The 27,155-nt window shown below is 41.6% G+C and overlaps 1 protein-coding gene across 3 annotated transcripts in view; it reads right to left on the bottom strand.

The window, feature by feature from the left end:
* The window catches only part of dock1 (dedicator of cytokinesis 1), a 555,786-nt gene that overhangs the window by 132,864 nt on the left and 395,767 nt on the right, over positions 1–27,155 (bottom strand). For all 3 annotated transcript variants that reach the window (XM_072239408.1, XM_072239407.1, XM_072239409.1), the window contains one exon: positions 3,936–3,994. In XM_072239408.1, the coding sequence (XP_072095509.1) occupies positions 3,936–3,994 (59 nt within the window). The remainder of the gene's footprint in view (positions 1–3,935; positions 3,995–27,155) is intronic.

Raw genomic sequence — 27,155 nt, forward strand, 5'->3', positions numbered from 1 at the left:
TGTTGAATGGGATCTGGGATCAGCCACAATGGAATGGCAGAGCAACTCAATTGGCTGTATGCCCTCTCATCTCCATCTGAGATTTTACCAACAATGGTTGTATATCATCAGCAAATTTATAGATGGCATTTGAACTACAACTAGCCACACAGTCATGGGTATAGAGGGAGTAGAGCAATGGGTTGACTTGTTGATAGTCATCGAGGAGGAGATATTATCACCAATCCATTAGGAAATCAGATTAGGAAATCAAGAATCCAATTGCAGAGGGAGGTACAGAGTCCCAGGTTCTGTAGCTGATCAATCAGGACTGTGGGAATGATTGTGTCAAACGGTGATTAACACAGCCTCAATAGTAGAGAAGGTACAACAGTAACTAAACTACCTGAGGTGCTTAAAGAGAGATAATCTGCCCTAAAAATTGCTGGCCAATTTATTACTATGAGAGATAGCGAGCATACTGACATTCAGAATGACTGTGTGTTGTTCTAGCTACAACATGACAGACCACAAAGTACTCCAAATTTGATTGGGACAGCTCAGCACATCATTGGGGCTCAACTACCAAGTCTGGAGACAGTCTACAACTCTTGATGCTTATGGAACACTTCTAACCTCATTAAAGACTCATCCCACCCCGGACACCGTCTGTTCAATCTCCTGCTACCGGGGAGAAGATAGAGAAACATCTTAGGTAAGACAGTAAGACTCAAAAGTAGCTTCTTCCCGAAGGCTGTTGTGCAGCTGAATAATGCTACACCCTGGCCTGCCAGTGGCCTTTGAGTGTTATGGATTATCTAAGTCACTTGTTGCATGTAAATTTGAGATTTTAAATAATTTAAGCCGTACCACAAGCATTGTAAATATCTGTTTTGCATGGACTAAAGTAGCACCATAATCTCATTCAGCGATAACAATAAAGTTCCACACTATCCTATAAAGGGCAAACAGTTGTTAGTACTTCTCTTGTTTATCAAAGATCACAACTTTGGCAATAATACTTAAAAGCAAACTCAAGTGAAATCTTACTTCACAATTTTCATTAATTTCAATGTTACCTGGAATATGACACAAAAGACCAAAGGAAGTTTATTGGCTGTTTCTTTAATCAATGGCTTTTTAAAAGTAACTCATGAGTATTACATGCCAAATTTGGTTGTATAACAGTAGTTTCAACTGTTAGAAAGTCCTATTGATACATTTTTTAAAAAAAATCTCTTTCTAAACCTAACTTCCATTCGATGAAACCTAACTTTCATTTGTAAGGCCAGTGATGTTGTAGGGATGGAACTGGACTCTCTGACGGTGGTGTCTGAAAAGAGGATGCTGTCCAAGTTGCATGCCATCTTGGACAATGGCTCCCATCCACTACATAATGTACTGGCTGGGCACAGGAGTACATTCAGCCAGAGACTCATTCCACTGAGATGCAACACAGAGTGTCATAGGAAGTCATTCCTGCCTGTGGCCATCAAACTTTACAACTCCTCCCTTGGAGGGTCAGACACCCTGAGCCAATAGGCTGGTCCTGGACTTATTTCCTGGCATAATTTACATATTACTACTTAACTAATTATGGTTTTATTACTATTTAATTATTTATGGTGCAACTGTAATGAAAACCATTTCCCCCAGGATCAATAAAGTATGACTATGACTATGAAAACATGCAATTAACATTACAATCAAAAGAAACAAATTATGTAACACAAAAAACTAAGTTTTTTTGTTCAAGTCTTGCAGTTAATTATTACAAATTTAAATAACCTCTTTTAATGGAATAAGATCAAAGGATAGCTTACAAAAATATTAAATAATAAATATATACATTATCCAAATATATAAAACTCATTTCTTAAATAAGATTGTTTTGCATAACAGATATTCAAAAATAATCTCCATCAAAATCAGACTTTACCAATATTTCCACTTAAGACATCTTTCATTACCAACAGCTTCAATTTTCCAGCATTTTTATATTAGCAAAGACATCCCAAGATGCTTCATCATTGAGTCTAATAAGTACACCTTAGTTCAGACGATCAAAGCTTTGATCAGAGCAGTATTTAAGGGAGCACAGGACTGCAGAGTGGCTTTCAGAATTCCAGAGCTTACAGCCTAGGCAACTAAGGGCAAAGACATTAATGTTGAAGCATTTCCATCTGACAATGCTGATGGAGTCCAAGTCAGGGTAACTATTCTATAGCCCTGTAGGACTAGGGAAAATTACAGACAAACCAACGTATCATTATTTTAAAATTGTCTGTTTGGAAGAAAATAGGGCAATGGTTGAACAGAACTTAGCTCAAATAGGACAAAAATATAATCTACAAGGAACATCTGGCTTTGAAGTCAGAAATCTGGTGTACAACCTCCTTGCCCGTAAGATATATGCATTTGTTTTATTTATGAAAGAAAGTGGCGAGCCACAAGTAATTAATTTACATTTCCAGTAACTCTGAAGTTTTTTATCATGTGAACTGTACTACAATTATAATGCAAGTTCAATTTTGTGCAGGAGGATGTTCATTCTACTTCCCCCTTTAGGCAACTCTAGCTACCCAATGTTGAAATATATAATGTCAAAAGCTTTCATTTTTAGGGTGCTACCTTTGTTTATAGTATCCACAGAGTACTGTCAGGCACCTCAGTAGCATAGAGGTTAGAGAATGGTATCATTGCTCTGAGCATTCTGGAATTTGGAGTTCAATTCCGGCGCCGTTCTGTAAGGAGTCTCTGAGCATCCTCCCTGTGGAATGTATGCACTTTTCCCAGGTGTCCAGTTTCCTCCCACAGTTCAAAGACATACAAGGTAGTCAGGGATGTGGGGTTGCAGGGTGGCTGGGCTCCAATGGCTGGAAGGGCCTACATCACACAGTATGACTAAATAAAATAAATTTAAAATAAATAATTATAATGCTACATTTTCTTTATGTTTAGTTATGGCAGTGGGATAAAGCTGCATTGTTGCTGAGAAGACTACATGCCACAATAAAGCTGATGAAAGCTGAGGATTGAGAGAGGATTTGGTGGTTGGGCACGTAAAATAGAATAAGTGCTTTTTGCATCAAGTGCTTTCTAAAGTATGTGAATGCTTAAGCTACAGACAAATCTTTGTGCTGATGTCTCAATTCTTCTGCTGATTTAAGTCCCTCACAAAATCAGAAATCTTATTGCTAATTTTTATACTGCATAGCTCTATATATATTAGTACAAAAGTACCCAGAAATGAAGTCTGGTAACTACCACTTCAAGGTCCCTTTGTGATACTCCAGAAATTCAACTAGTTATTTTTCAGTCTCTGTCACAATTTTCCTGTCAGATGTGTATCTAATTTATTTAATTTCCCATGCAATGTTCCTTCTGGAGCACTGCAGGGGTATTTAGACCAAGTTGTTAGGCCGGTGTTGATCCCAACAGGAGCAATCTCAACTTTGTGTCAGAAGTTTGTATAGGATTGTGGGATACTATATTATGAGGTTTATTCCTTTCCAAAAAACGAATAAGGGCGCTTTCCTGCTGAACTCAAAAATGTATCCTTTAACAAAGTCAAAGTCGAGTTTAATGTCATATGCACAGGTATAATGAAAAACTAACTTGCATCAGGCCTATTGCGGATTATTTAGTCATTAACGTCATTGCTATTTTAGAACCTTAACTTCCATAACAAATAGGCTATTGTTTTTGCCGACAAAATAATTAACTATTTTTAAAACAAACATCAATAAAGCATTTTGGGATACCCTGAGAATGGGTGACTGGGTGGACGAATCGACAATTTTCCTTTCTCTTTAATTTTGCCCACATTAATCTTCACATTAAAGAATTATGTTAACTGGTTGGCTGACAGGAAGGAGAATTCAGAGAGAACATTTATTCTCCTCTCCATTTCAAAGAACATTAACAGTCCATACTCATTTAAATGCACAACTTACCAAGGTTATACCACATGTCTCTAATCTCAAATCCAATTTGTCTTCTCATGTCACCATATCTAAGAGAGAGATAAAAATTATAAATACAAACTCTCTTTGTTTCCACAGATGGCTATTGACACACTGAATGTTCCCATCAATTTCTGTTATTTGGCTTTAGGTTTATAAACTGTTATGAGAAGACACATGGATTATTTAAAAAAACAGTAAAATACATTTGCCTGCACTGTGTACATAAATCTATTGATGCTCCTGGACACATCTTCAGTGATATTCCTGGAATCATCAGGTGTTTCGGGTCTTTCAACATCATACAAGCTCCTCCAGGTGACCGAGCCGGGGCTGATCAGACCCTAGCTTGTGTCCAGATGGCTAGCTACTTATGACTCCATGGCTGCCCTCTTTTGAGCCACAGCCATCTTGAGGCCCTCTCTGCCGCATCGGTGGTACTGCGGATGGCTCTTCTTTTCCTCTCTCCCTTGATGCCCAAAATGCTGAAGGCCCTAACTAAAGAACGGGCTATGAATCCCCTACAACCAACCTCCACTGGGAGACGCCTCGCTCTCCATCCAGCCTGCTGACAGTTGCTGACCAGTCCTGCGTACTTGGAGAGCCATTACTGCCCTGGTATCATCCTTGCCAGAGTTCTTTTGCAATCAATTCTGGCCAACTCCTCTCTAATGTCTCAGTTATTCTCTTTACTCCATTGTAATATTAATACATCTGACGTTAGCTTCTCATTCTCAGATTTCAAGGTGAATTTAATCATATTATGATCACCTGCCCCGAAGGGTTCTTTTGCCTTAAATTCTCTAATCAATTGCACAATACCCAATCCACAATAGCTGAACCCCATGGGCTCAACCACAAGCTGCTCTAAAAAGCCATCTCATTGGCATTCCAGAAATTCCCCCTCTTAGAATCCAGCTCCAAACTGATATTCCCAATCTACCCACATATTGAAATCCCCAAAGACTATTGTAACATTGCCCTTTTGGTGTGAATATTTTTTCTCCCATTCAAGTTTGTTGACCACATCCTTACTACTGTTTGGGGGACCTGTATAGAACTCCCATCAGCGTCTTTTTACCCTTGCAGTTCCTTAGCTCAATTCACAAAGGTTCAACACCTACTGACCCTATCAGCATCATCATCAGGTGCCGTGCCAGTTTGAGCTTTGACTGCCATGGCCCACACACTCCTGTTTCGGGTCAAGTGGATCAATTCTTTGGTATTCATTTCCAGTTCTCTGGCTGCTGTCTCCATCATCATTTGTCTTTGTCTTCCTCTTGCTTTCTTCCCTTCAATCTTACCCATAATTACCATGCATTCTAACTCCTCTTTCTTAATCACATGCCCAATGAAGTTACATTGCCTTTTCATGACCTCATACATTATTTCTCTTTTTGTATTTGTTCTGTTCATGACATCCTCGTTAGATATTCATTTCATCTATAATATTTTTTGCATTCTCCTTGAAAACTACATCTCTGCTGCTTCAATACATTTCCTCATGTTACTGGATATTGTCCAACATTCTGAGCCATATAACATAACTGGATAAACGTAACATTTCAGTACTCTGAGGCGGGTTGCCATGCCTAGTTTAGTATTGGTCAGTATACTCTTCATTCTCGTAAAGGTATCTTTTGCCATCCCTATTCTTCTTTTGATGTCCATATCGCACCTGCCATCAGCTTCCTAAGTAGCAAAAGTTCTGTACTTGTTTTATGTCTTCCCCGTTTATCCTCAGCCTGCAGATAGGATTCTCCTTCTTTTTGGATATCACCATACATTCTGTCTTTTTGCAATTGATAGATAGACCCATTTTTGCACTTTCTTCAACAACTATATCAATTAAGTTTTGTAGTTCTTCCTCCATACTTGCAATTAACACTGTCATCTGCATATCTGAAATTATTGATGTTTTCACCACCAATTTTGATTCCCAAGATGTCTCTTATATTTTGTAAGATTGTTTCACTGTACACATTAAATAAATCAGAGGAGAAAACACACCCTTGTCTAACGCCTCTCTTGATTTTCGTAAACTGACTCACTTCTCCATCTATTTTTACAGCGGCAGTTTCTTCCCAGTACAGATTTCTGATTAGGCGGGTATTTCGAATCTAGATCTAGAGTTTTCTGTAATATTTCAAATAACCTTTTGTGTAGTCAATAAAACAAACAAATCTTTTTGCACTTGAATAGCTCGTTCTGATAGTATCCTTAACATCAATACTGCGTTTCTTGCACCTTTGTCTTTCACAAAACCACATTGTTTTTTTTTACCTATTTCAGCTTGTATCTTACTTTTAGCCCTGGTCATCAAAATTCTTAGAAGTATCTTGGTGATATGACTCATTAAACTTATGGTCCTATGTAATTCACATTCTATTGCTCCAGGTTTCTTAGAAAGTGAGAAATACTGATTTTTTCATCTCTTCCGGTATTATTCCAGTCTCATAAATGTCATTGATTAAATCACTAAGTTTTTCAATTCCATAATCTTGAAGGGCGATAATTTGTTCTATTACTAATTCATCAGGACCTGCTGCCTTTCCTTTCTTCATCTTATTTACTGCATTATGAACTTCAGATTTTAAAATACTTGGACCTTCAATGTTTTTCTTAATTTCTGGTTTTTCGCTTTGATCGTTTTCAAACAATTCCTGAATATACTCAATCCATCTGTTCATAATCTCATATTTTTCCATGATAATGGTACCGTCCTTTGCTTTCAAACATTCACGTGAAGAACAGAGAAGCTTTTTACTAGTGATATTCTTGATTTGCTGATGTAACCTTTTTGGATCAGTAATAGGGATTTCTTTCTATTTGCTCACATTCCTCGTTTAACCATTCTTCTTTGGTTTTTTGGCATAAGCTTTTAACTTTTTTATCTAGGGACTTATATTCTATAGGATTTGTTTTCTTCCATCTCCTTTCTTCCATTAGATTTTTGATTTCATCTGTCATCCATTTATTCTTTGTGCTTTTTTCTTTTTTAGGAATCACTGACTTTGCTGATTCTACCAAGGCACCCTTTAGAGAGTTAAATTTCATTTCTATGTAATTTCTATCATCTTCAACAGATTGTATTTTTTAGACTTTGAAATCTATTCCTTACTTTAATTGTAAGTTTTTGTCTTAAGTTTTCTTCTTTAATTAATTGCGAGTAGTCAAGGGATTGTTCAGGTTTTTGGTTCTTTAGTTTTTTAAATTTTACTTTTACATGATATACTACTGGGTTATGGTCACTATTATAGTCCGCACCTGGATATGTTTTGCATTGAGTCACTGAGTTTCTAAATCTTTGGTTTATAGTAATAAAATCAATTTGATTTCTAGTGTTATCACCTGGACTTTTCCAGGTCCACAAGCGTCTTGGATGGTTTTTAAAGTAGGTATTCATAATGACCTGACTTATACATCTTGTACCATTCTACCCATTTCTCACCTCTTTCATTTCTTTCCTAGTCCAAATTTTTCTATGGTATTTCCATCAGCACCTTGTCCTACTTTAGCATTTAGATCTCCCATGACAATAACAATATCTTGAGATTTGCATCCATCCTTTGCTTGTTCAAGCTCTTCATAGAATTTATCTATATCCTCATTTGTTCCATCTGTTTTTGGTGCATATACCTGTATAATTGCTAAATCAAATGGGTGTCCTCTGAATCTAATAAGGAGCACTCTTTCTGATATTGCCCAATGTCCTAAAACACTTTTTGCCATGTTTTCAGCCATAAGAATTCCTACTCCATGAGTATGGGATGTTCCACAAGAATAAATTAGTATTTTATTTCTATTCTGACATGTTCCAGCACCTATCCAAAGAACTTTGCTAATTCCCATGATGTTAATCTTTAGTCTTTCCATTTCATTTATCACATTGTCCAATCTTCCTGCTTGATATAGGGTTCTTACATTTCAAGTGGCAATAATTTTCTTTTGTGTTACTTGAATTTTATGAGCAGTAGCTTGATGACGGTCGGGGATCCCCTGCTGCCCAAAATCAACCCTACCAAGCAAAGCATCTTCAGAATTGTCTTGAATATCCCCTTGATGCTGTTGTTGTGTGATACATTTTGTGAGTTTGACCATGGTTTTCTTGGCAAATAGATTCTAGGAAACCTAGTATCTAGCAACGGTGGTTTGCTATTGCCTACCGTTGGGCGAATTAAAGAAATCACAATTTCTCTTCCCAAATGTTTATCCGCCTGTACTATTGCCGTTGACATTTGAGGTCCTAGCTCATCCGCCTTCTCCGTCATAAGTTCAGTTACCGAACCTGCCGGATCTACCATTGGCCTTCGCTCGTATCATGAGCAGGAACCCTTGTAGGTGCTACTGTTCCGGGTCAGAGCGGCCCTGGGAGCAATGAATGACTAAGGGGCAACTCTACTTTCCCCAAAGCTCTGGAAGTCCCCAATCAGAGCCTCATCACTGATTGCAGTTTAGAGTCATACCCAGGACAGTCTGACCCAATATCATCTCTTTCTAGTGATTTCACTTCATATTTTACCAAAACAGCAATGCCACCCCCTCTGCACTTCCGCAGGTCCCTTCGAAACAATGTGTATCCTTGGACATTAAGCTCCCAGCGATACTCTCCTTTCAGCCATGATTCAGTGATGCCTACAACATCACACATGCCAATCTGTAACTGTTGTACAAAGTCATCTACCTTATTCTGTATACTGTGTGCATTCAAATATAACACCTTCACCCTTTTTGATTTTGTCTACTTTTTACGTTGCAACTCATCCTGTAGACTGCAATTTTGCCCTATCAACAGCCTCTCCTCATTACACATTGCCTCTGCTTGTAACCCAGCTACCTAATCTTCAGCACTACCACTCCAGATCCCATCCCCCTGCCAAGTTAGTTCAAACCCTCCCGAACAACTCTGGACAACCTGCCTGCAAGGATATGTCAATTCCTTTGGATCATGTATAACTTGTCCCTTTTGTATAGGTAGTACCTTCCCCAAAAGAAATCCAAATGACCCATATATCTGAACCCTTGCCCCATCCCATGCACCAGTTCCTCAGCCACACATTCATCTGCCAAATCATCCTATTTCTACCCACACTGGTATGTGGCACAGGCAGTAATCCAGAGATTACTACCCTGGAGGTCCCGTTTATCAGCTTTCTGCCTAGCTCCCTACACGACCTCCTCACCTTGTAAAGGCATCCGTTAGTCTTGCGAGACCATGGATCTGTGCCTGGAAAGTCTTCACTCTCTAGGGCGCAGGCCTGGGCAAGGTTGTATGGAAGACCAGCAGTTGCCCATGCTACAAGTCTCCCCTCTCCACGACACCAATGTTGTCCAAGGGAAGGGCATTAGGACCCATACAGCTTGGCACCAGTGTCGTCGCACAGCAATGTGTGATTAAGTGCCTTGCTCCAGGACACAACACGTTGCCTTGGCTGGGGCTTGAACTCACGACCTTCAGGTCGCTAGTCCAATGCTTAACTACTTGGCCATGTATCCTCACCTTGTATACCTGTGTTATGGGTGCCAATACGTACCAAGACTTCTGGCAGCTCATCTCTGCACTTGAAAATGCCATGGACCTAATCTGAGACATCCCTGATTCTGTCTCCAGGAAGGCAACATGACGTCTGGGTGTCTCACACTCACAGATAACTTCTGCTGGTAAGGATAACATCTACAGATGAATTACACATAAATAACAAACAAAAATACACTAATATTAAATAATATAAAACTATAAGACACAGGAGCAGAATCAGGCCATTTGGCCCATTGAGTCTGCTCCGCCATTCAATCATGGCTAATCCTTTTTTTCTATTTCCTCTTCAACCTCAGCTTTCGGCCTTCTCTCCGTAACCTTTGATGCCCTGTCCAATCAAGAACCTATTAATCTCTGCCTTAAATACACCCAACGACCTGACCTCCACATCTGCATGTAGCAACAAATTCCACAAATTCACCACCCTTTGGCTAAGGAAATTTCTCTGCATCTCTATTTTGCAAGGGCCGTCCTTTATCCTGAGGCTGTGCCCTCTTGTCCTAGACTGACCCACCATGGGAAACATCCTTTCCACATCTACTGTGTCTAGGCCTTTCAAGTTCGAAAGGTTTCAATGAGATTCCCCCTCATCCTTCTGAATTCCAGTAAGTACAGAGGCAGAGCCATCAAACGTTCCTCATACGATAACCCTTTCATTCATGGAATCATCCTTGTGAACCTCCTCTGGACACTCTCCAATGTCAGCACGAGGAAATCTGCAGGTGCTGGAATTTCAAGCAACACACATAGAAGTTTTATATGTGTTATATGTATAAACTTTTATGTGTTGCTCCAATGCCAGTGCACCTTTTCTAAGATGAAGGGCCCAAAACTGTTCACGATATTCAAGGTGTGGCCTCACCTGTGCCTTATAAAGCCTCAGCATCACGTCCTTGCTCTTGTATTCTGGACCTCTGAAATGAAGACTAACATGGCATTTGCCTTCCTCACCACTGACTCAACCTGTAAGTTAACCTTCAGGGTATTCTGCACAAGGATTCTCAAGCTCCTCTGCATTTCAGATTCCTGAATTTTCTTCCATTTAGAAAATAGTTCACACATTTATTTTATTACCAAAGTGCATGACCATGCATTTTCCAACGTTATATTTCATTTTCCACCTTCTTGCCAATTCTCCCGATCTGTCTAGGTCCTTCTGCATCCCACCTGTTTCCTCAATACTACCTGCCCCTCCACCAATCTTCATATCATCTGCAAACTTGGCAACAAAGCCATCTATTCCATCATCTAAATCATTTATATACTGCATAAAAAGAAATGGTCCCAACACCGACCCCCTGCAGGACACCAATAATGCTCATTGTAGGTTTTTGAATTGATAAGCAAAAAGTATGCCTTCATCTATAATGCCTTCAGCATTACAATTCTCAGCATATCCAAATGCTTTTAAAATAATGTATTGCTCATGAAACTGTAAATGAGAGTGTATTAGGATTGACAAGCAATCTATCAACCTTCACGAGCCTGATTGAATTATTTGAGGATGTGACAAAGCATATTAATGAAGACAGAGCAGTAGATGGAGTGTTTATGGTTATACATATAGAAGCGTGTTTGATAGGATTCCCCATGGTTGCCTCATTCAGAAATTTGGGAAGCAATGGATCCAGGTTGTTATGGATTCAGAATTAGCTTGCCTACAGAAGGTGGTTGTAAATGGAACATATTTCATTTGGAGGTCATTAACCAGTAGCATTCCACAGGGATCTGTCTGGGAACCCTGCTCTTTGTGATTTTTAAAAATGACCTGGATGAGGAAGTGAAAGGGTAGATTATTAAGTTTGCAGAAGACACAAAGGTTGGTGGAGTTGTAGATAGATCAGAAGGTTGTCGTAGGTTACAATGGGACATTGACTGGATGCAGAGCCAGGTGAGAAGTGACAGCTGGTGTTCAAAAAAGGAAAAATATGAAGTGATTCACTTTGGAAGGCTGAATTTGAAGTCAGAGCACAGAGGTAAAGGTAAGATTTTTCGCACTATGGAGGAACAGTGCAGCCTTGGGATCCATATCCATAGATCTTTAAATTTGCTGCACAAGTTGATGGTGCTGTTAATAAGCCATGTGGTGTGTTGACTGTCATTAGTCACGTGATTAAGCTCAAGAGCTATAAGGTAATGTTGCAGCTCTATAAAATCCTGGTTAGACCACACTTGGAATATTGCATTCAGTTCTGGTTGCTTCATTATAGAAAGGATGTGGAAGCTTTAAAAAGGGTGCAGAGGATATTTAACAGGATGCTGCCTGGATCAGAGACCATGTCTTAAGAGGACAGGTTAGGTAAGCTAGAGCTTTTCTCTTTGGAGCGAAGGAGGTGACTTGATATATGTGTCCAAAATGATATGAGGAATAGATTGAATAGATAAACAAAGACTTTTTTCCACGGTGGAAGTGGCTACTACGTGAGGCATAATTTTAAGTTAATTGAGGAAAATATAGGGAGGAACGTCAAAAATAATTTTTTACACAGAGAGTGGTGGGTGGGTGGAAAGTATTGTCAGGAGTGGTAGTAGAGGCAGGTGGTAGATGTTATTGAGGGAACACAGACCAGTCATCATCAAAGGATCAGAGTGGAAAGGGTGAGCAGTTTCATGATCCTGGGTGTCAACATCTCTGAAGATCTATCCTGGGTCCAAAATATTGATGCATTATAAAGAAGGCATAACAATAGCTATATCTCAATAAGAGTTTGAGGAGGTTCACAACTTTCTACAGATGTACTATCGAGAACATCACTGTCTGGTATGGAGGGCCACTGCACAGAATTGGAAAATGCTGTAGAATGTAGCAAGCTGAGCCATCTCCAGCACTAGCACTAAGCTCACCAGCACCGAGGACATCTTCAAAAGCCAATGTCTCAAAAAGGTGGCATCCATCAATAAGGACCCCCTTCTCCTCGGCCATCAGTTTTCTGAATGAACAGTGAACCCATGCACCTCATTATCTCTTTATCTTTTTGCTTTCTTTTCATACTATTTGTTTTAAAAAATGTTTCTTACTGTGATTTATAGGTTTTTTATTGTTATGTATTCAAATGTACTGCTGCCGCAAAATAACAAATTTCACAATGTATGCCAGAGAAATTAAACCTGATTCTGATACCAAAAACAAGAGAAAATCTGCAGATGCTGGAAATCCAAGCAACACACACAAATGTTGGAGGAACTCAGCAAGTCAGACAGCATCTATGGAAAAGAGCAAACAGTTGACGTTTCGGGCCAAGACCCTTCATGAGAAGAGAAACTAACTAAGAACCGGATTGATTGAAGCGATGCACCCCGAGACCTCCTAAAGACTGATTGTTCATTAGGAAGATATACAGAGTGAAGTTCATGCATGATATGTACCACTATCACACAAGAAAAGATTCTAAGCAGCTTGTTATTGGAGACATGGCAATGAGAAGGCGGAGGGATGATGGCGCCTAATTGCGACTCCTTTGTTTGCACCTTCGGAAACAGCTCTATTTCCACCTTTAATATCTTTATTTTTCCCTTTCAGAAGTCACACGCAGGCTTCGGATCTTTGCGGGAATGGGACCCATTCTTGGGGTTCCACAGCTGGCCGTTATTCGACATGCCAAGAGTTTGGCCTGAGAGTCTCTATCATGTTCAGAAGCCTAACATCTCGGAGCTCTGGAAATGGGCGGATCCAGGGTCGGTGTCACGGCAGGAGACCGGTGTGTCGCTTTCGCTGTGGACCTGAAGACCCGAGGTCTTTGTGATCTTCGGACACAGAGCTCGAAAAAAGCGACAAAACGGACTTTTAACATCTTAAACCAGCAGGTTGTTGTTATGTCTCCCACTCACTGTGAAAATGGGAGACACCTCCCTCTCCCTTGCCAGGGAGAGAGAGAGAACTTGTGGGTTGTTGAATGTCGGATGAAATGTGAAGCCTTTGGGGTAACTTTGGTCTGTGTCTTTGCTAACACTTAGCTCACACTTGTGCTCGGTAGCGGGTGCGCTTTATCTTGCCAGTGATTGTTGCTCGCTGCCACTTACGTGCGGGAGGGGAGAGCTTGGGGGGGACTTTGGGGTTCTCACGTTTAACTCATTCATTCTTTGGGGCACTTCTCTGTTTTTGTGGATGCTTGCGAAGAAAAAGCATTTAAGGATGAATATTGTATACATTTCTCTGACATTAAATTTGACCTTTGAACATCATTATTTAGTATTAACTGTTGCAACAAGCAAAATATCTGAAAGAAACTACCACTAAGTTCTACCTTTATTTTCACATACCTACAGAGTGAAGTAGAATTACACAGCATAATTATAATGCAGAGTGATCAGTTAATTGAAGCAACTCAAAACCTGCATAAGCACAAGAATTAAATAGCTGAGATTCTTTGGAGAATTGTGAAATGCGTAACTTTGACTTAAAATTATAATAATTTAAAATTATAATTGTAGACCCCAAGATAATAATATCTAGTTTCCTGATACCTTATGTAGGTGTCCACATTAAATATGAAATTCATAAGCATTTATTTCAGTACTTTTCATGGTCAAAGACATCTCTTACAGCATATAACACACACAAAATGCTGGTGGAATGCAGCAGGCCAGACAGCATCCACAGGAAGAAGCACAGTCCTGACCAGCATCTTGTGTGTGTTGCTTGAATTTCCAGCATCTGCAGATTTCCTCACGTTTGCTTCCTACAGCATATACATTTCTTTATTTAAAGTATAATTGTTTAAAGCTATCACTGTTTTTCAATTTTCTTCTGAAAACACTGGTTCTTTAGTTAGTTCCGAAGGTGGTAATGATTACCTACCATCTCACTAAAATGAAATAGAGGACAAAATGATGAAAACACTTAACAGATTAAACTGCATCTGTGGAAAGAAAATGGGGCATTTCAGGTTGAAACCCCTGCATCAGAATTTCAACCTGAAACATCAATTCTGTTTCTCATTTCATGGAACTAATTTGGCTTGGTGAGTGTTTTCCACAATTTAGCTTTAATTTTAGATTTCCAGCATATGCATTTGATTTTCATGACACTGCAATGACCACTTGATGGATGCACAGACATGGAAGGCATCTGCAAGGATATCAAGTTCAGGGACTGAGAGGTAAGCTTACATTTAAATAAAAAGACACTTACTTTTTTATTTCAGCCAACTGAAAAGACAAATATACTCATTTCAACAGGAACATTATGAGTGCTTGCCCTCAGATATTTCTCATGGAGTCATTCAGACTCCATCTCCAGTTTCACATGGCAGTTATATTATCTCCTGCTGAAACTTCACAAGGAATATTCAAGTATTAAGTATCAGTGGGCCAACACCCTGTCCAGAACTATTGTTGAAGAAAAATAAATTGCTTGGCAGGGTGGAGAATAAGGAGAAACAGGAGCGAGGAATCCTTGAGGGCTTTGTGCCCAATATATTGAGCAATCGCACTGGAATTAATTTTTTTATTTGTTGGAGCTATTTCCTGGCTACAACCTACTGCTGTTATTGTGACTGCTATCCACTGGAATGATACAACAAACAGCAGGTTCAAGTGAAAATGAGCAAAGTAGGGTCAGGAAGGTTAAAGAGTCTGTTATGATGAAAAGTTATCTATCTGAAACATTAACTGTGTTTCTACAGGACTGTGCAAAAGTCTTAAGCACATACTGTATATATAGCTAGGGTGCCTGAGACTTTTGCACAGTATTGTACTGTACTGCTGCAAAATAAATTATGACATACGTGCGTGACGATTCAGCTGATTCAGATATGGGTATCTGTTGTGGACTGAGAGAGGGAAGGGAGTGGGGAGAGTGAACTCATGGTTGGCAAAAGGGGAAGGGAGATGGGAGGGGGAAGGGAGATGGGAGGGGGAAGGGAGATGGGAGGGGGAAGGGAGATGGGAGGGAGCAGGGAGCACCAGAGAGACATTCTGTAATGAACAATGATTAGTTGTTTGGAATTAATTGGCGTTGCCTGGTGTCTCAGGGCTGGGCATGTCTGCACGTCTGCCACCTGCAACATCTTTTGCTCCTGCTAGATTTGCAAACTTGCTCTCCTCTCCACATTGACAAATACAGTACTGTCCAAAAGTCTTAGGCACCCTAGCTATATATATATATGCCTAAGGCTTTTTCAAAGTACTATATCTCTACAAATGTCTCCTGATGTGCTGAGTATTCCCCCAGCGTTTTCTTTTATTTCAGATATCTGGCATCTACAGTACTATTTCTAATCAGTACTCTGCAATTCCTTTCCACTGGTAAGTCAGATAGAGCTTGCCGCTTTTGAAATAAGACTCCTTTTTTCCACCCACCCAAATTAAAATCAGCAATAGAATGTCAGCATGTATTTGCCTGTCAACCATAAACTAGACCAATTATGTTCTCAGTTTTTTTCCATTTTCAGCACAAGATGTACTGATGTTGTTTCCCCCCCCCACCTTTTCCTTCTCCCTGGGCCTCCTGTCCCATGATGCTCTCATATCCCCTTTGCCAATCACCTGTCCAGCCCTTGGCTCCATCCCTCCCCCTCCTGTCTTCTCTTATCATTTTGGATCTCCCCCTCCCCCTCCAACTTTTAAATCTCTTACTAACCCTTTCTTCAGTTAGTCCTGACGAAGGGTCTCGGCCCGAAACGTCGACTGTACCTCTTCCTAGAGATGCTGCCTGGCCTGCTGCTTTCACCAGCAACTTTGATGGGTGTTGCTTGAATTTCCAGCATCTGCAGAATTCCTCATGTTTGGACTTTCCTCTCTTTAGACTGGAAGCATAATGTTCTACTCAGGCCAAGATTCACTGAAATTTGGAAGTGGGTGAACAATCTAATTTTGACACTATAATTTAATTCACCAATTTCCTACTGGATAATTTCAGTAAAACCTAAAGAGAAAACAATGGTTTTGCAGGAAATGAATGATAAGATGTTTTCTTCTACATGACATTTCACACATGAAGGAATCAAAAGCATTAAGCACATGCTGTCATTTTATTTACACATAAAATGCAATAGATCCTTACAAAGAAAAAAAAACACAACTGCCCTGGACGTCGGCTTTTTCTTATTAAGAAAATAGGTTTCAAGATACAGGATAACACAATTTAATCAAAAGACACAAAGTTCAGTAGATTTATAGAACAAATGATTTAACTGGACAGGTAACTATGGAAGTTGATTAAACAAATTTCATGCCTGTTGACCTAATTTTTTTGTATATATGTTGACAGCTGTCGTCTTCTGTTATGTTGTTCACTGATAAACCACTGTACAAGCTGGCACACAAATGATGTCTCATTAAGCTTAGGTGAATATATATTTTCCTTGCCTGATAAGTTCTAATAGATTAAAAATAGGTTTTGTTATCATACAAAGGGCCTAACACTTTGCAGCTGAAGAGATTCACATCTGTGAAAGTGCTGTGCTACAAAGGCTGCTTGAACTATCATTGACAATGAACTTGTATATCAAGGTTCATTGCTTTCCAAAAATAATACGTGATTTTAAAAAATCTGTCTTCATTTGATCCCAAATAACTGTGTTCAAAACCTATTAGAATACATAAAAATTGAGATTTTTTTGCTGCACCTTACTTGTAAAATAAATTAGTTGTAGCATCCCACACCATCTGTCTAGAATGCTCCTAGTCTTCAACTTTCACCCCTGACCCAGAACATCACCCTCTCAAAGTTCAAAGTAAATTTATTATCAAAGTGTGTATATATATATGTCACCAAATACAACCCTGAGATTAATTTTCTTGCGGGCACTCACAGTAAATGCAAAGAAACGAAAATAATAATAATATCAACAACAAATAAGTCAGAAAATGAGATGACATCTTTAGCATGGCATAGATCAGGAGTTCCCAAACTGGGGTCCAAGGACCGCTTACTTAATGGTATTGATTCATGGCATAAAAAAGGTTGGGAACTCCTGGCCTAGATGGCAGAGATCCTTCATGAAGGATGCTACCTTAGTGTGACCAGCTATCCATGTAGATGTGTTTAATGGTGGGTAGTACTTTACACGATGGACTAAGCTGTATCCATTACTTTTTGAAGGCTTTTCCATTCAAGAGCACTGGAGTTTCCTTATAAGGCCATGATGAAACCAAACAACGTACTCTCCACCACACATCTATAGAAGTTTGTCAAAGTTTTAGATGATATGCTGAATCTTTGCAAACTTCTAAGAAAGTAGAGGCACTGTTGTGCTTTCTTTGTAATGGCGCTTACATGCTGGACCCAAGACAGGTCCTCCGAAATGATAACACCGAGGAATTTAAAGTTACTGACCCTCTCCACCTCTGGTCCCCAATGAGGACTGCCTCATGGACCTCTTGTGTCCACCTCCTGTCGACAAATAATCATTTCCTTGGTCTTGCTAACATTGAGTGAGAGGTTGATGTCGTGGCATCACTCAGCTGGATTTTCAATCTCCCTCCTACATGCTGATTCATCACCACCTTTGATTCGGCCAACAAAAGTGGTGTCATCAGCAAACTTAAATATAGCATTGTAGCTGTATTTAGCCTTAGTCATAGCCATAAAAGCAAGTAGAGCAGGGGGCTAAGCACACAGCCTTGTCTATCTGTGTTCATGGTGATTATGGAGGAGATATTTTTGCCAATCTGAACTGATTGGGGTCTGCAGGTAAGAAAATTGAAGATCCAGTGCACAACGAATTATTGAGGCCTAGCTCTTGCAGCTAATTGATTAACTTTGCAAGGATCATAGTACTGAATATCGAGCTGCAGTCAATGAAGAGCATCCAGATGAATGCATCTTCACAGTCCAGATATTCCAAGAGTAAGTGAATAGACAAGCAAATGGCATCTGTCGTTGGTCTGTCATGTTGGTAGTCAAATTGGAACTGACCCAAGTCGCTTCTCAGGCAGGAGTTGCTTGAAGCAGGTTGTCATTTTTGTCAGCTGCAATAAGCCTCCAACACTAGTCACATCTTCTCCATCTGACCCTTTTCTACCTTACATGGGGACCACACACTCTGTGATTCCACAATCTGATAAACCCTCCCACACACTCTTCCTGGAACTTCATCACTTTCCCTTGCAATTGTAGGTGCAACATTTGTTCTTACATCTCTTCCCTCACCATCATTCAGGAATCTACATGGCTCCTGCAGGTGAAAGAAAAAGTTGTATATACAGAGCTTGGTGCCACCATATGGTAATCCTCTACATTGACAAGGTGAATTGTAGAAAATGCAACCAATATGCAACACCCCTGTGTTCTGTCCACAATGGCCATCCTGAGCTTCCATGTGCATGCTATTTTAATTCCCCTTCTATCTCCTGTACTGACACTGACCTGCCAATCCTTGGCCTCTTCCAGTGCCAGGGCGACTTTAAATACTAACTAAAGGAATGAGACTTCATATTCTATCTAAATTAAGATGGTGCCAGTAACTGGCGACTCTGCGCGTGCTCTCCTGAGCAAACTGCCCTTTTCACTATCCTATACCTGAGAAACCCTTCTAAACCTTCAATCTGCTACATCTAGCAAGAACAACAACACCCTGGCGAAGCTACTGACCCAGTTGGAGACCACCGTGCCAGAAATGCTTCTTAAACTCCGGACCGCACCTGGACCTGACCAGCGAGGCCTGGTCCGAAGCCCACCACGTTCTTGGAGACCCACAGTCTGCTACCATGCCAGAGCGCTTGGAGACACGGCCCATTCTGAGAGCATCTCCGGAGAAAACGACCACACAGAAGTGACGTCGGAGACCTCAAGGTGCCCCAGATGCTTCCCCGGAGCGACCACCATAAAGCCCCGTTGGTGGACATCCATAGCTGCCAGAAGTGAGGCCTCCGCCGCTGACCTCGGAAATTGAGCACGAGGCTCAGCTGGAGCGGAGGCCTCCGCAATTGTGACTCAGTTTATGGACTTGTTTCAGCCAGGAGCCCAGCCCTCCGGGATTAAGTGTCGGCTTCGGGGCCTGACCCAATCGACAGCCCGGGCCCCCAGCAGCTGGAAGTGGCAGCGGAGCCTCCCCCGTCACTTGGCCCGACCCGGAGTGCCTGACAATGCGTCCACCAACCTCAAAGAGCTGACAACAACACACCGCGTCGATGGAAACCTGGAAAAATGCACTATTTACCGAGGAAGCGTGGGAAAAGAACTGGGCTGCTGGTCAGATTGAAGCTGAGGAGCTTCAGGGTCCCTATGCCCACCGTCCTAGTAGCTAATGTGCAAGCCATAGAGAACAAGGTGGATGATCTTAAAGGGAGACCTGGCTCTCCCCTGCCACCCCCGACTGTGCCATCCGACCAGAGGGATTTTCAACCTACCGGATGGACCACACGGCGTCTTCGGGCAAGACGAGGGGAGGTAGTGTCTGCCTACTGATCAACACTGCGTGTTGCTCGGACACAGTGGCACTGACAAGCTCCTGCAGCCCGGACCTGGAACACCTGTTGGTGAAGTGTCATCCCTACTATCTGCCATGGGAATTCACCTCGGTCATACTGACAGCGGTCTACATTCCCCCCCAGGCAGACGTTGAGTGTGCTTTGAACATACTGTATGCCAACATCAGTGAACTTGAGACCAGGTATCCAGAGGCTTTGCTTATTACAGCCGGGGACTTTAACCAGGCCAACCTCAAAAAGGCGCTGCCAAAGTTATACCAACATGTCTCCTGCCCCACTAGAGGCCTGAATATACTTGACCACTGCTACACAGCAGTCAAGGATGCCTACTGTTCTGTCCCACGGCCTCACTTCGGAAAATCGGACCATCAGGCCGAACTCCTCCTCCCAGCTTACAAACAGAAACTGAAGTGGGATGTCACGGCGTCAAAGGTAGTGTCGCGTTGGACAGGGGAAACGGATGAGGTCCTCCGTGACTGCTTTGAATCGGTGGACTGGTTAGTATTCAAGGTCTCGGCAGCTAACCTCAATGAGTATGCCTCAGCTGTCACGGACTTTATTTGGAAATGCACGGAGGACTGTGCGTCTCGCAAGACGATCTGGGTATTCCCTAACAGGAAACCCTGGATGAATTATGAGGTCAAGTACCTTTTGAAGGCTAGAGCTGCGGCTTTTAGGTCCGGGGATACCAGTCGTTACACGGAATCCAGGTGTGAATTCTGGAAAGCCATTTAGGGTGCCAAGAGGCAATATCGAGCCAAGTTGGAAGCCCAGGCTAACCAGAGAGATGCCAGTAGACTATGGCAGGGTCTAAATGAGATCACTGGGCGCAAAGAAAAGGCTGGGAATATCAATAACTGTGGCGCTTCTCTTCCTGACGAACTTAACGTATTCTATGCAAGATTCGCTCCCTCTGGATGAACCGGACTTGGTGGCATCGAGATTCATCGTCACCGAGGAGGACGTTAGAAGGGCCTTCCTGAAGATAAATCCAAGGAAGGCGACGGGCCCAGATGGCGTCCCGGGACGGGTTCTCCAGGCCTGTGCAAGTGAGCTAGCTGAAATGTTTGCTGACATCTTCAACTGCTCCTTGCTTCAGTCTAAGATCCCCTTGTGTTTTAAGAAGGCACCGATAATCCCAGTGCCAAAGAAGAGCAAGGTGGCATGCCTGAATGACTATCGATCTGTGGCTCTGACATCAATTGCTATGAAGTGCTTCCAGTGATTGGTTATGGCACACATCAACCATAGCCTACCAGTCAACCTCGACACTACAATTCGCCTACCGGAGCAACAGGTCAACGGCAGATGCCATTTCTCTGGCCCTACATTCCTCCCTAAAACACCTGGAGAATAAAGACGCATATGTAAGGCTCCTTTTCATTGACTACAGCTCTGCCTTTAATACCATCATTCCAAATAAACCGATTCCTAAGCTCCAGAACCTGGGCCTTAGCACTCAGATCTGCAGCTGGATCTTCAACTTCCTCACAGACAGGACCCAGGCTGTAAAAATAGGGGACAAGCTCTCCCCTACAATCACCCTGAGCACCGGTGCCCCACAAGGCTGTGTACTCAGCCCCCTGCTGTACTCCCTGTACACCCATGATTGTGTAGCCAAGTTTCCATCAAACTCAATATATAAGTTTGCTGATGACACAATTGTAGGCCGTATCTCGGGTAATGATGAGTTTGAGTACAGGAAGGAAATTAAGAACCTGGTGGCATGGTGCGAAGACAATAACCTATCCCTCAACGTCAGCAAGATGAAGGAATTGGTTGTTGACTTCAGAAGGAGTAGCGGACCGCACGACCCAACTTACATTGGCGGTGCGCAAGTGGAACAGGTCAAAAGCTTTAAGTTCCTCGGGGTCAATGTCACAAATGACCTGACTTGGTCCAACCAAGCAGAGTCCACTGCCAAAAAGGCCCACCAGTGCCTTTACTTCCTGAGAAAACTAAAGAAATTTGGCCTGTCCCCTAAAACCCTCACTAATTTTTATAGATGCACCGTACAAAGCATTCTTCTAGGGTGCATCACAACCTGGTATGGAAGTTGTCCTATCCAAGACCGGCAGAAGATGCAGAAGATCGTGAACACGGTGCAGCACATCACACAAACCAATCTTCTGTCCTTGGACTCACCTTACACCGCACGCTGTCGGAGCAGTGCTGCCAGGATAATCAAGGACACGACCCACCCAGCCAACAGACTTTTCGTCCCTCTTCCCTCTGGGAGAAGGACCAGGAGCTTGAAGACTTGTACGGCCAGGTTTGGGATCAGCTTCTGTCCAACTGTGATAAGGCTGCTGAATGGATCCTGACCCGGATCTGGGCCGTACCCGTAAAATATCCGGACCTGCATCTCGGTTTTTTTGCACTACCTTACTTTCCATTTTTCTATTTTCTATTTATGATTTATAATTTAAATTTTTAATATTTACTATCAATTTGTAATCCAGGGAGCGGGAAGCGCAGAATCAAATATCGTTATGATGATTGTACGTTCTAGTATCATTGTTTGGTGACAATAAAGTATAAAGTATCTGTGTGGTCATAAACTCAATGATATGAACACTAAGCTTTTCAATTTCAGGCAGTTCTCACATGCAGTGTATTAAATAATAATCTCTCTCCTCATATCCCCCTCTCACCCTTCTCTGGTCACCTCATTTTGTCCCATTCCCATACTCCCTCTCCAGAGCCCCATTACCCATTTACATATCCATCTACTTCTTGGTTATATCCATTCACTACCCACATAATTCACCCACTGGCACCCACACTTCCTTCTGCTTCTGGCCCCAACTGCCCTACACATTTCTCACAATGGCTCTCACAATCAACTTGCTTACTCATCATATTACATAACTGATAGCTTTTGTATTTCTGTTGTCACCCTCCTAGCTTTCTCTGCTTTCAGCTCTTCATAGAAACATAGAAAACATAAAAAACCTACAGCACAATACAAGCCATTGGGCACACAATGCCATGCCGAACATGTACTTACTTTAGAAATTACCTGGTGATACCCATAACCCTCTATTTTCCTTAGCTCCATGTACCAATCTGAGAGTCTCTAAAAAGACCCAGTTGTATCTGCCTCCACCACCGTCTCCAACAGCCCATTCCACCCACTCACCACTCCCTGCATAAAAAAATTAACCCTGACATCCCCTCTGTAGCTACTTCCAAAGACCTGTGCCCTTTTGTGTTAGCCATTTCAGTCCTGGGAAAAAGCCTATGACTATCCACACGATCAATGCCTCTCTTCATCTTATACACTCTATCAGGGCAGCTCTCACCCTCTGTCGCTTCAAGGAGAAAAGGCCAAGTTCACTCAACCTATTGGCATAAGGCATACTCTCCAATCTAGGCAACATCCTTGTAAATCTCCTCTGCACTATCTCTATAGTATCTACAGTGGCATGCAAAAGTTTGGGCACCACGGTCAAAATTTCTGTTACTGTGAATAACTAAGCGAGCAAAAGATGAACTGTTTTCCAAAAGGCAAAGTTAAAGATGACACATTTCTTTAATATTTTAAGCAAGAAAACTTTATTTCCATCTTTTACAGTTTCAAAATAACAAAAAAGGAAAAGGACCTGAAGCAAAGGTTTGGGCACTCTGCATGGCAGTACTTAGTAACACCCCCTTTGGCAAGTATCACAGCTTGTAAACGCTTTCTGTAGCCAGCTAACAGTCTTTCAATTCTTGTCTAGGGGATTTTCACCCATTCTTCCTTGCAAAAGGCTTCCAGTTCTGTGAGGTTCTTGGGCCGTCTTGCATGCACTGATCTTTTGAGGGCAATCCACAGATTCTCCATGATGTTTAGGTCAGGGGACTGTGAGGGCCACGGCAAAACCTTCAGCTTGCACCTCTTGAGGTAGTCCATTGTGGATTTTGAGGTGTGTTTAGGTTCATTATCCTGTTGTAGAAGCCATCCTCTTTTCATCTTTGGCTTTTTTACAGACGGTGTGATGTTTGCTTCCAGAATTTGCTGGTATTTAATTGAATTCATTCTTCCCTCTACCAGTAAATGTTCCCGTGCCACTGGCTGCAACACAAGCCCAAAGCATGATGGATCCACCTCCGTGCTTAACAGTTGGAGAGGTGTTCTTTTCATGAAATTCTGCACCCTTTTTTCTCCAAACATACCTTTGCTCATTGCAGCCAAAAAGTTCTATCCGTCCACAGGACTTGTTTCCAAAATGCATCAGGTTTGTTTAGATGTTCCTTTGAACCTTTTGTAATGAGGTGACCAGAAGTCAACACAGTACTCCAAATGGGATCTAACTAAGGACTTATATAGCTGTTGAAGTGCATCCTTTGATTTTTTTGACACAGGTTGGTATCTGGGGCAGGGGAGTGGCTGAAGGAAGAAGGAAATGTTCTCTGCAATGGTAAAAAAAACTCACAAAATATATTAGATGTGTGACACTTTGAAACTTTACCAGGCCAATATATTTCTTGTGTTTCAGGTTTTCCAGGTGCTACTTCATGCCAGCATAATTCAAGTGACTATCCTCTACGATCAGTGGATTTTTTTTGGGGGGTGGGATTGAGTTTTGGATAATGAGATTGATAGAGATGTAGTGTCTGGGAAGTCCACCTGCTTTCTAACATATTCTGTCATCTGATGACTAGACCAAATATGATGTGACTCTGGATGTCATAAAAAAGGTTGGGAACCATTGATCTAATGCACGGAAGTTCTACTGAGCTGAATACAATGTCCGTACTAAATAACTTCCATGCGCCTGTCAGGAAGTCTGCTTACGGCTGTTTCATTTTTAATTTTTTGTTACATTGATTGTTTTTATTTTGTATGGATATATGCAGGAATATGGAGTTATGTTACTAATTATCCACGTCTGAATGTCTGAATTTGGTTCAGGGACCAAATGCCCTGCCCTGACCAGGGTCATATATAGCTGGAACATTACCTCTCAGCTCTTGAACTCAATCCCACCGTTGATAAAGTCCAATGCACCATATGCTTTCTTAACCACATAGTCAACCTGCGCAGCAGCTTTGAGTGTCCTATGGACTCTCACCCCAAGATCCCTCTGAACCTCCACACTGTCTTACCATTAATACTATATTCTGCCATCATATTTGACCAACCAAAATAATCACCTCACACTTATCTGGGCTGAACTCCATCTGCCACTTCTCAGCCCGGTTTTGCATCCTGTCGATGTCCTGCTGTAACCTCTGACAGCCCTCAACACTAATTACAACACCCCCAACCTTTGGGTCATCAGCAAATTTACTAAACCATCCCTCCACTTCCTCATCCAGGTCATTTATAAAAAATCACAAAGAGTAGGGGTCCCAGAGCAAATCCCTGAGGTACACCACTGGTCACCGACCTCCATACAGAGTACGACCCATCTACAACCACTCTTTGCCTTCTGTGGGCAAACCAATTCTGGATCCACAAAGTAAGATCCCCTTAGACCCCATGCCTCCTTACTTTCTCAATAAGCTTTGCATAGGGTACATTATCAAATGCCTTGCTGAAATCCATATACACAACATCTACTGCTCTACCTTCATCAATGTGTTTAGTCACATCCTCAAAAAATTCAATCAGGTTCGTAAGGCATGACCTGCCTTTAACAAAGCCAAGCTGACTATTCCTAATCATATTACGCCTCTCCAAATGTTCATAAATCTTGCCTCTCAGGATCTTCTCCATCAACTTACCAACCACTGAAGTAAGGCTCACTGGTCTATAATTTCCTAGGCTATCACTACTCCCTTTCTTGAATAAGGGAACAACATCTGCAACCCTTCAATCCTCCAGAAATTCTCCCATCCCCATTGATGATACGAAGATCATCGCCAGAGGCTCAGCAATCTCCTCCCTCGCCTCCCACAGTAGCCTGGGGTATATCTCATCCGGTCCCGGTGACTTATCCAACTTGAAGCTTTCCAAGAACTCCAGCACATCCTTTTTCTTAACGTCTATATGCTCAAGCTTTTCAGTCCGCTATAAGTCATTCCTACAATCACGAAGGTCCTTTTCCGTACTGAATACTGAAGCAAAGTATTCATTAAGTACCACCACTACCTCCTCTGGTTCCATGCATACTTTTCCACTGTCACACTTGATTGGTCCTATTCTCTCACGTCTTATCCTCTTGCTCTTCACATACTTGTAGAAGCTCTCTCCTACTTGCCTTTGTCTCTAAACTTTGCCCCCACCCCAACTGGCTCAATTTGTCTATAATACACGGCATGGTGGCACAGTGGTTAGTGTAATGCTTTACAGTATCAGTGACCTGGGTTCAATTGCCACTGATGTCTGTAAGGAGTTTGTATGTTCTCCCCATAACCATGTGGGTTTCCCCCTGGTGCTATGGTGTCCTCCCACATTCCAAAGACATGAGGGTTAGTAGGTTAATTGGTCACATAGGTAAAATTGGGTAGCATAGGTTTATTGGGCTAGAAGGGCCTGTTACCATACTGTATCTCTAAATAAAAATAAAAATAAAAATAAAAATAAAATAAAATAAGCTTTCAACGCCCTCCCCCCCAACCAGTATACCAAATATGTCTGGCCCCTGCTTTACCATTCCCCCTCCCCCTCACTTCGTTATAGTGGTACAGGGTTTTGACCTGAAATGTCAATTACTTTCCTCGCAGATGTTGCTTGACCCACTGAGTTCTTCCAGCCAACTGCCTATTGCTCTGGCATCTGTACTCTTGTGCTTTTAATTGTAGCATAGTTGTTTTTAATTGAAGCTATTTTTTCCTTAGATTACACTTAATGGCAGTGATGTGCCTTTTGGCAGGATGTCTATTTTTGATTATTTGATGTCCCTTCTGGAAAAATTAAATAGATAAAGATGTGAACATTGAAATTATATAACAAATAAACCTTAGTTCAGTGCTACATGTATGAAAAATCATGATTTTCCAGAATGAAGCATGATTATAGTGGATTCATGCCATTCACGGAAATCAGCACAGCATTTCTGGTTGTAAATTATATTCAGATTGCTAAATCGTTTTCCTTTTTTTGAAAGTGTTCCAGAGAGAAACTCATTAACATGGTTTTGAACTGCGTCAGTCATTGTGCACTCTCAGCCCAATGAAATTTTAATAGGACTGTCACTTCTGCAGCAGTTCAGTTAAGGAGGTCAGGGTGTACCCACTGAGTAAATTCCTGCCTGGTTATAACAATCTGACTCAGGCAGGTTTCCTTTTCAGGATCTTCTGCAGATACCCAATTCCATCCCACCATCCCCACAGATGAGCTCATGACTCTTGCTGTAAATAGAAAGGGG

Source organism: Mobula birostris, chromosome 21 (genome assembly GCF_030028105.1).
Source record: "Mobula birostris isolate sMobBir1 chromosome 21, sMobBir1.hap1, whole genome shotgun sequence".
NCBI classification, from domain to species: domain Eukaryota; kingdom Metazoa; phylum Chordata; class Chondrichthyes; order Myliobatiformes; family Myliobatidae; genus Mobula; species Mobula birostris.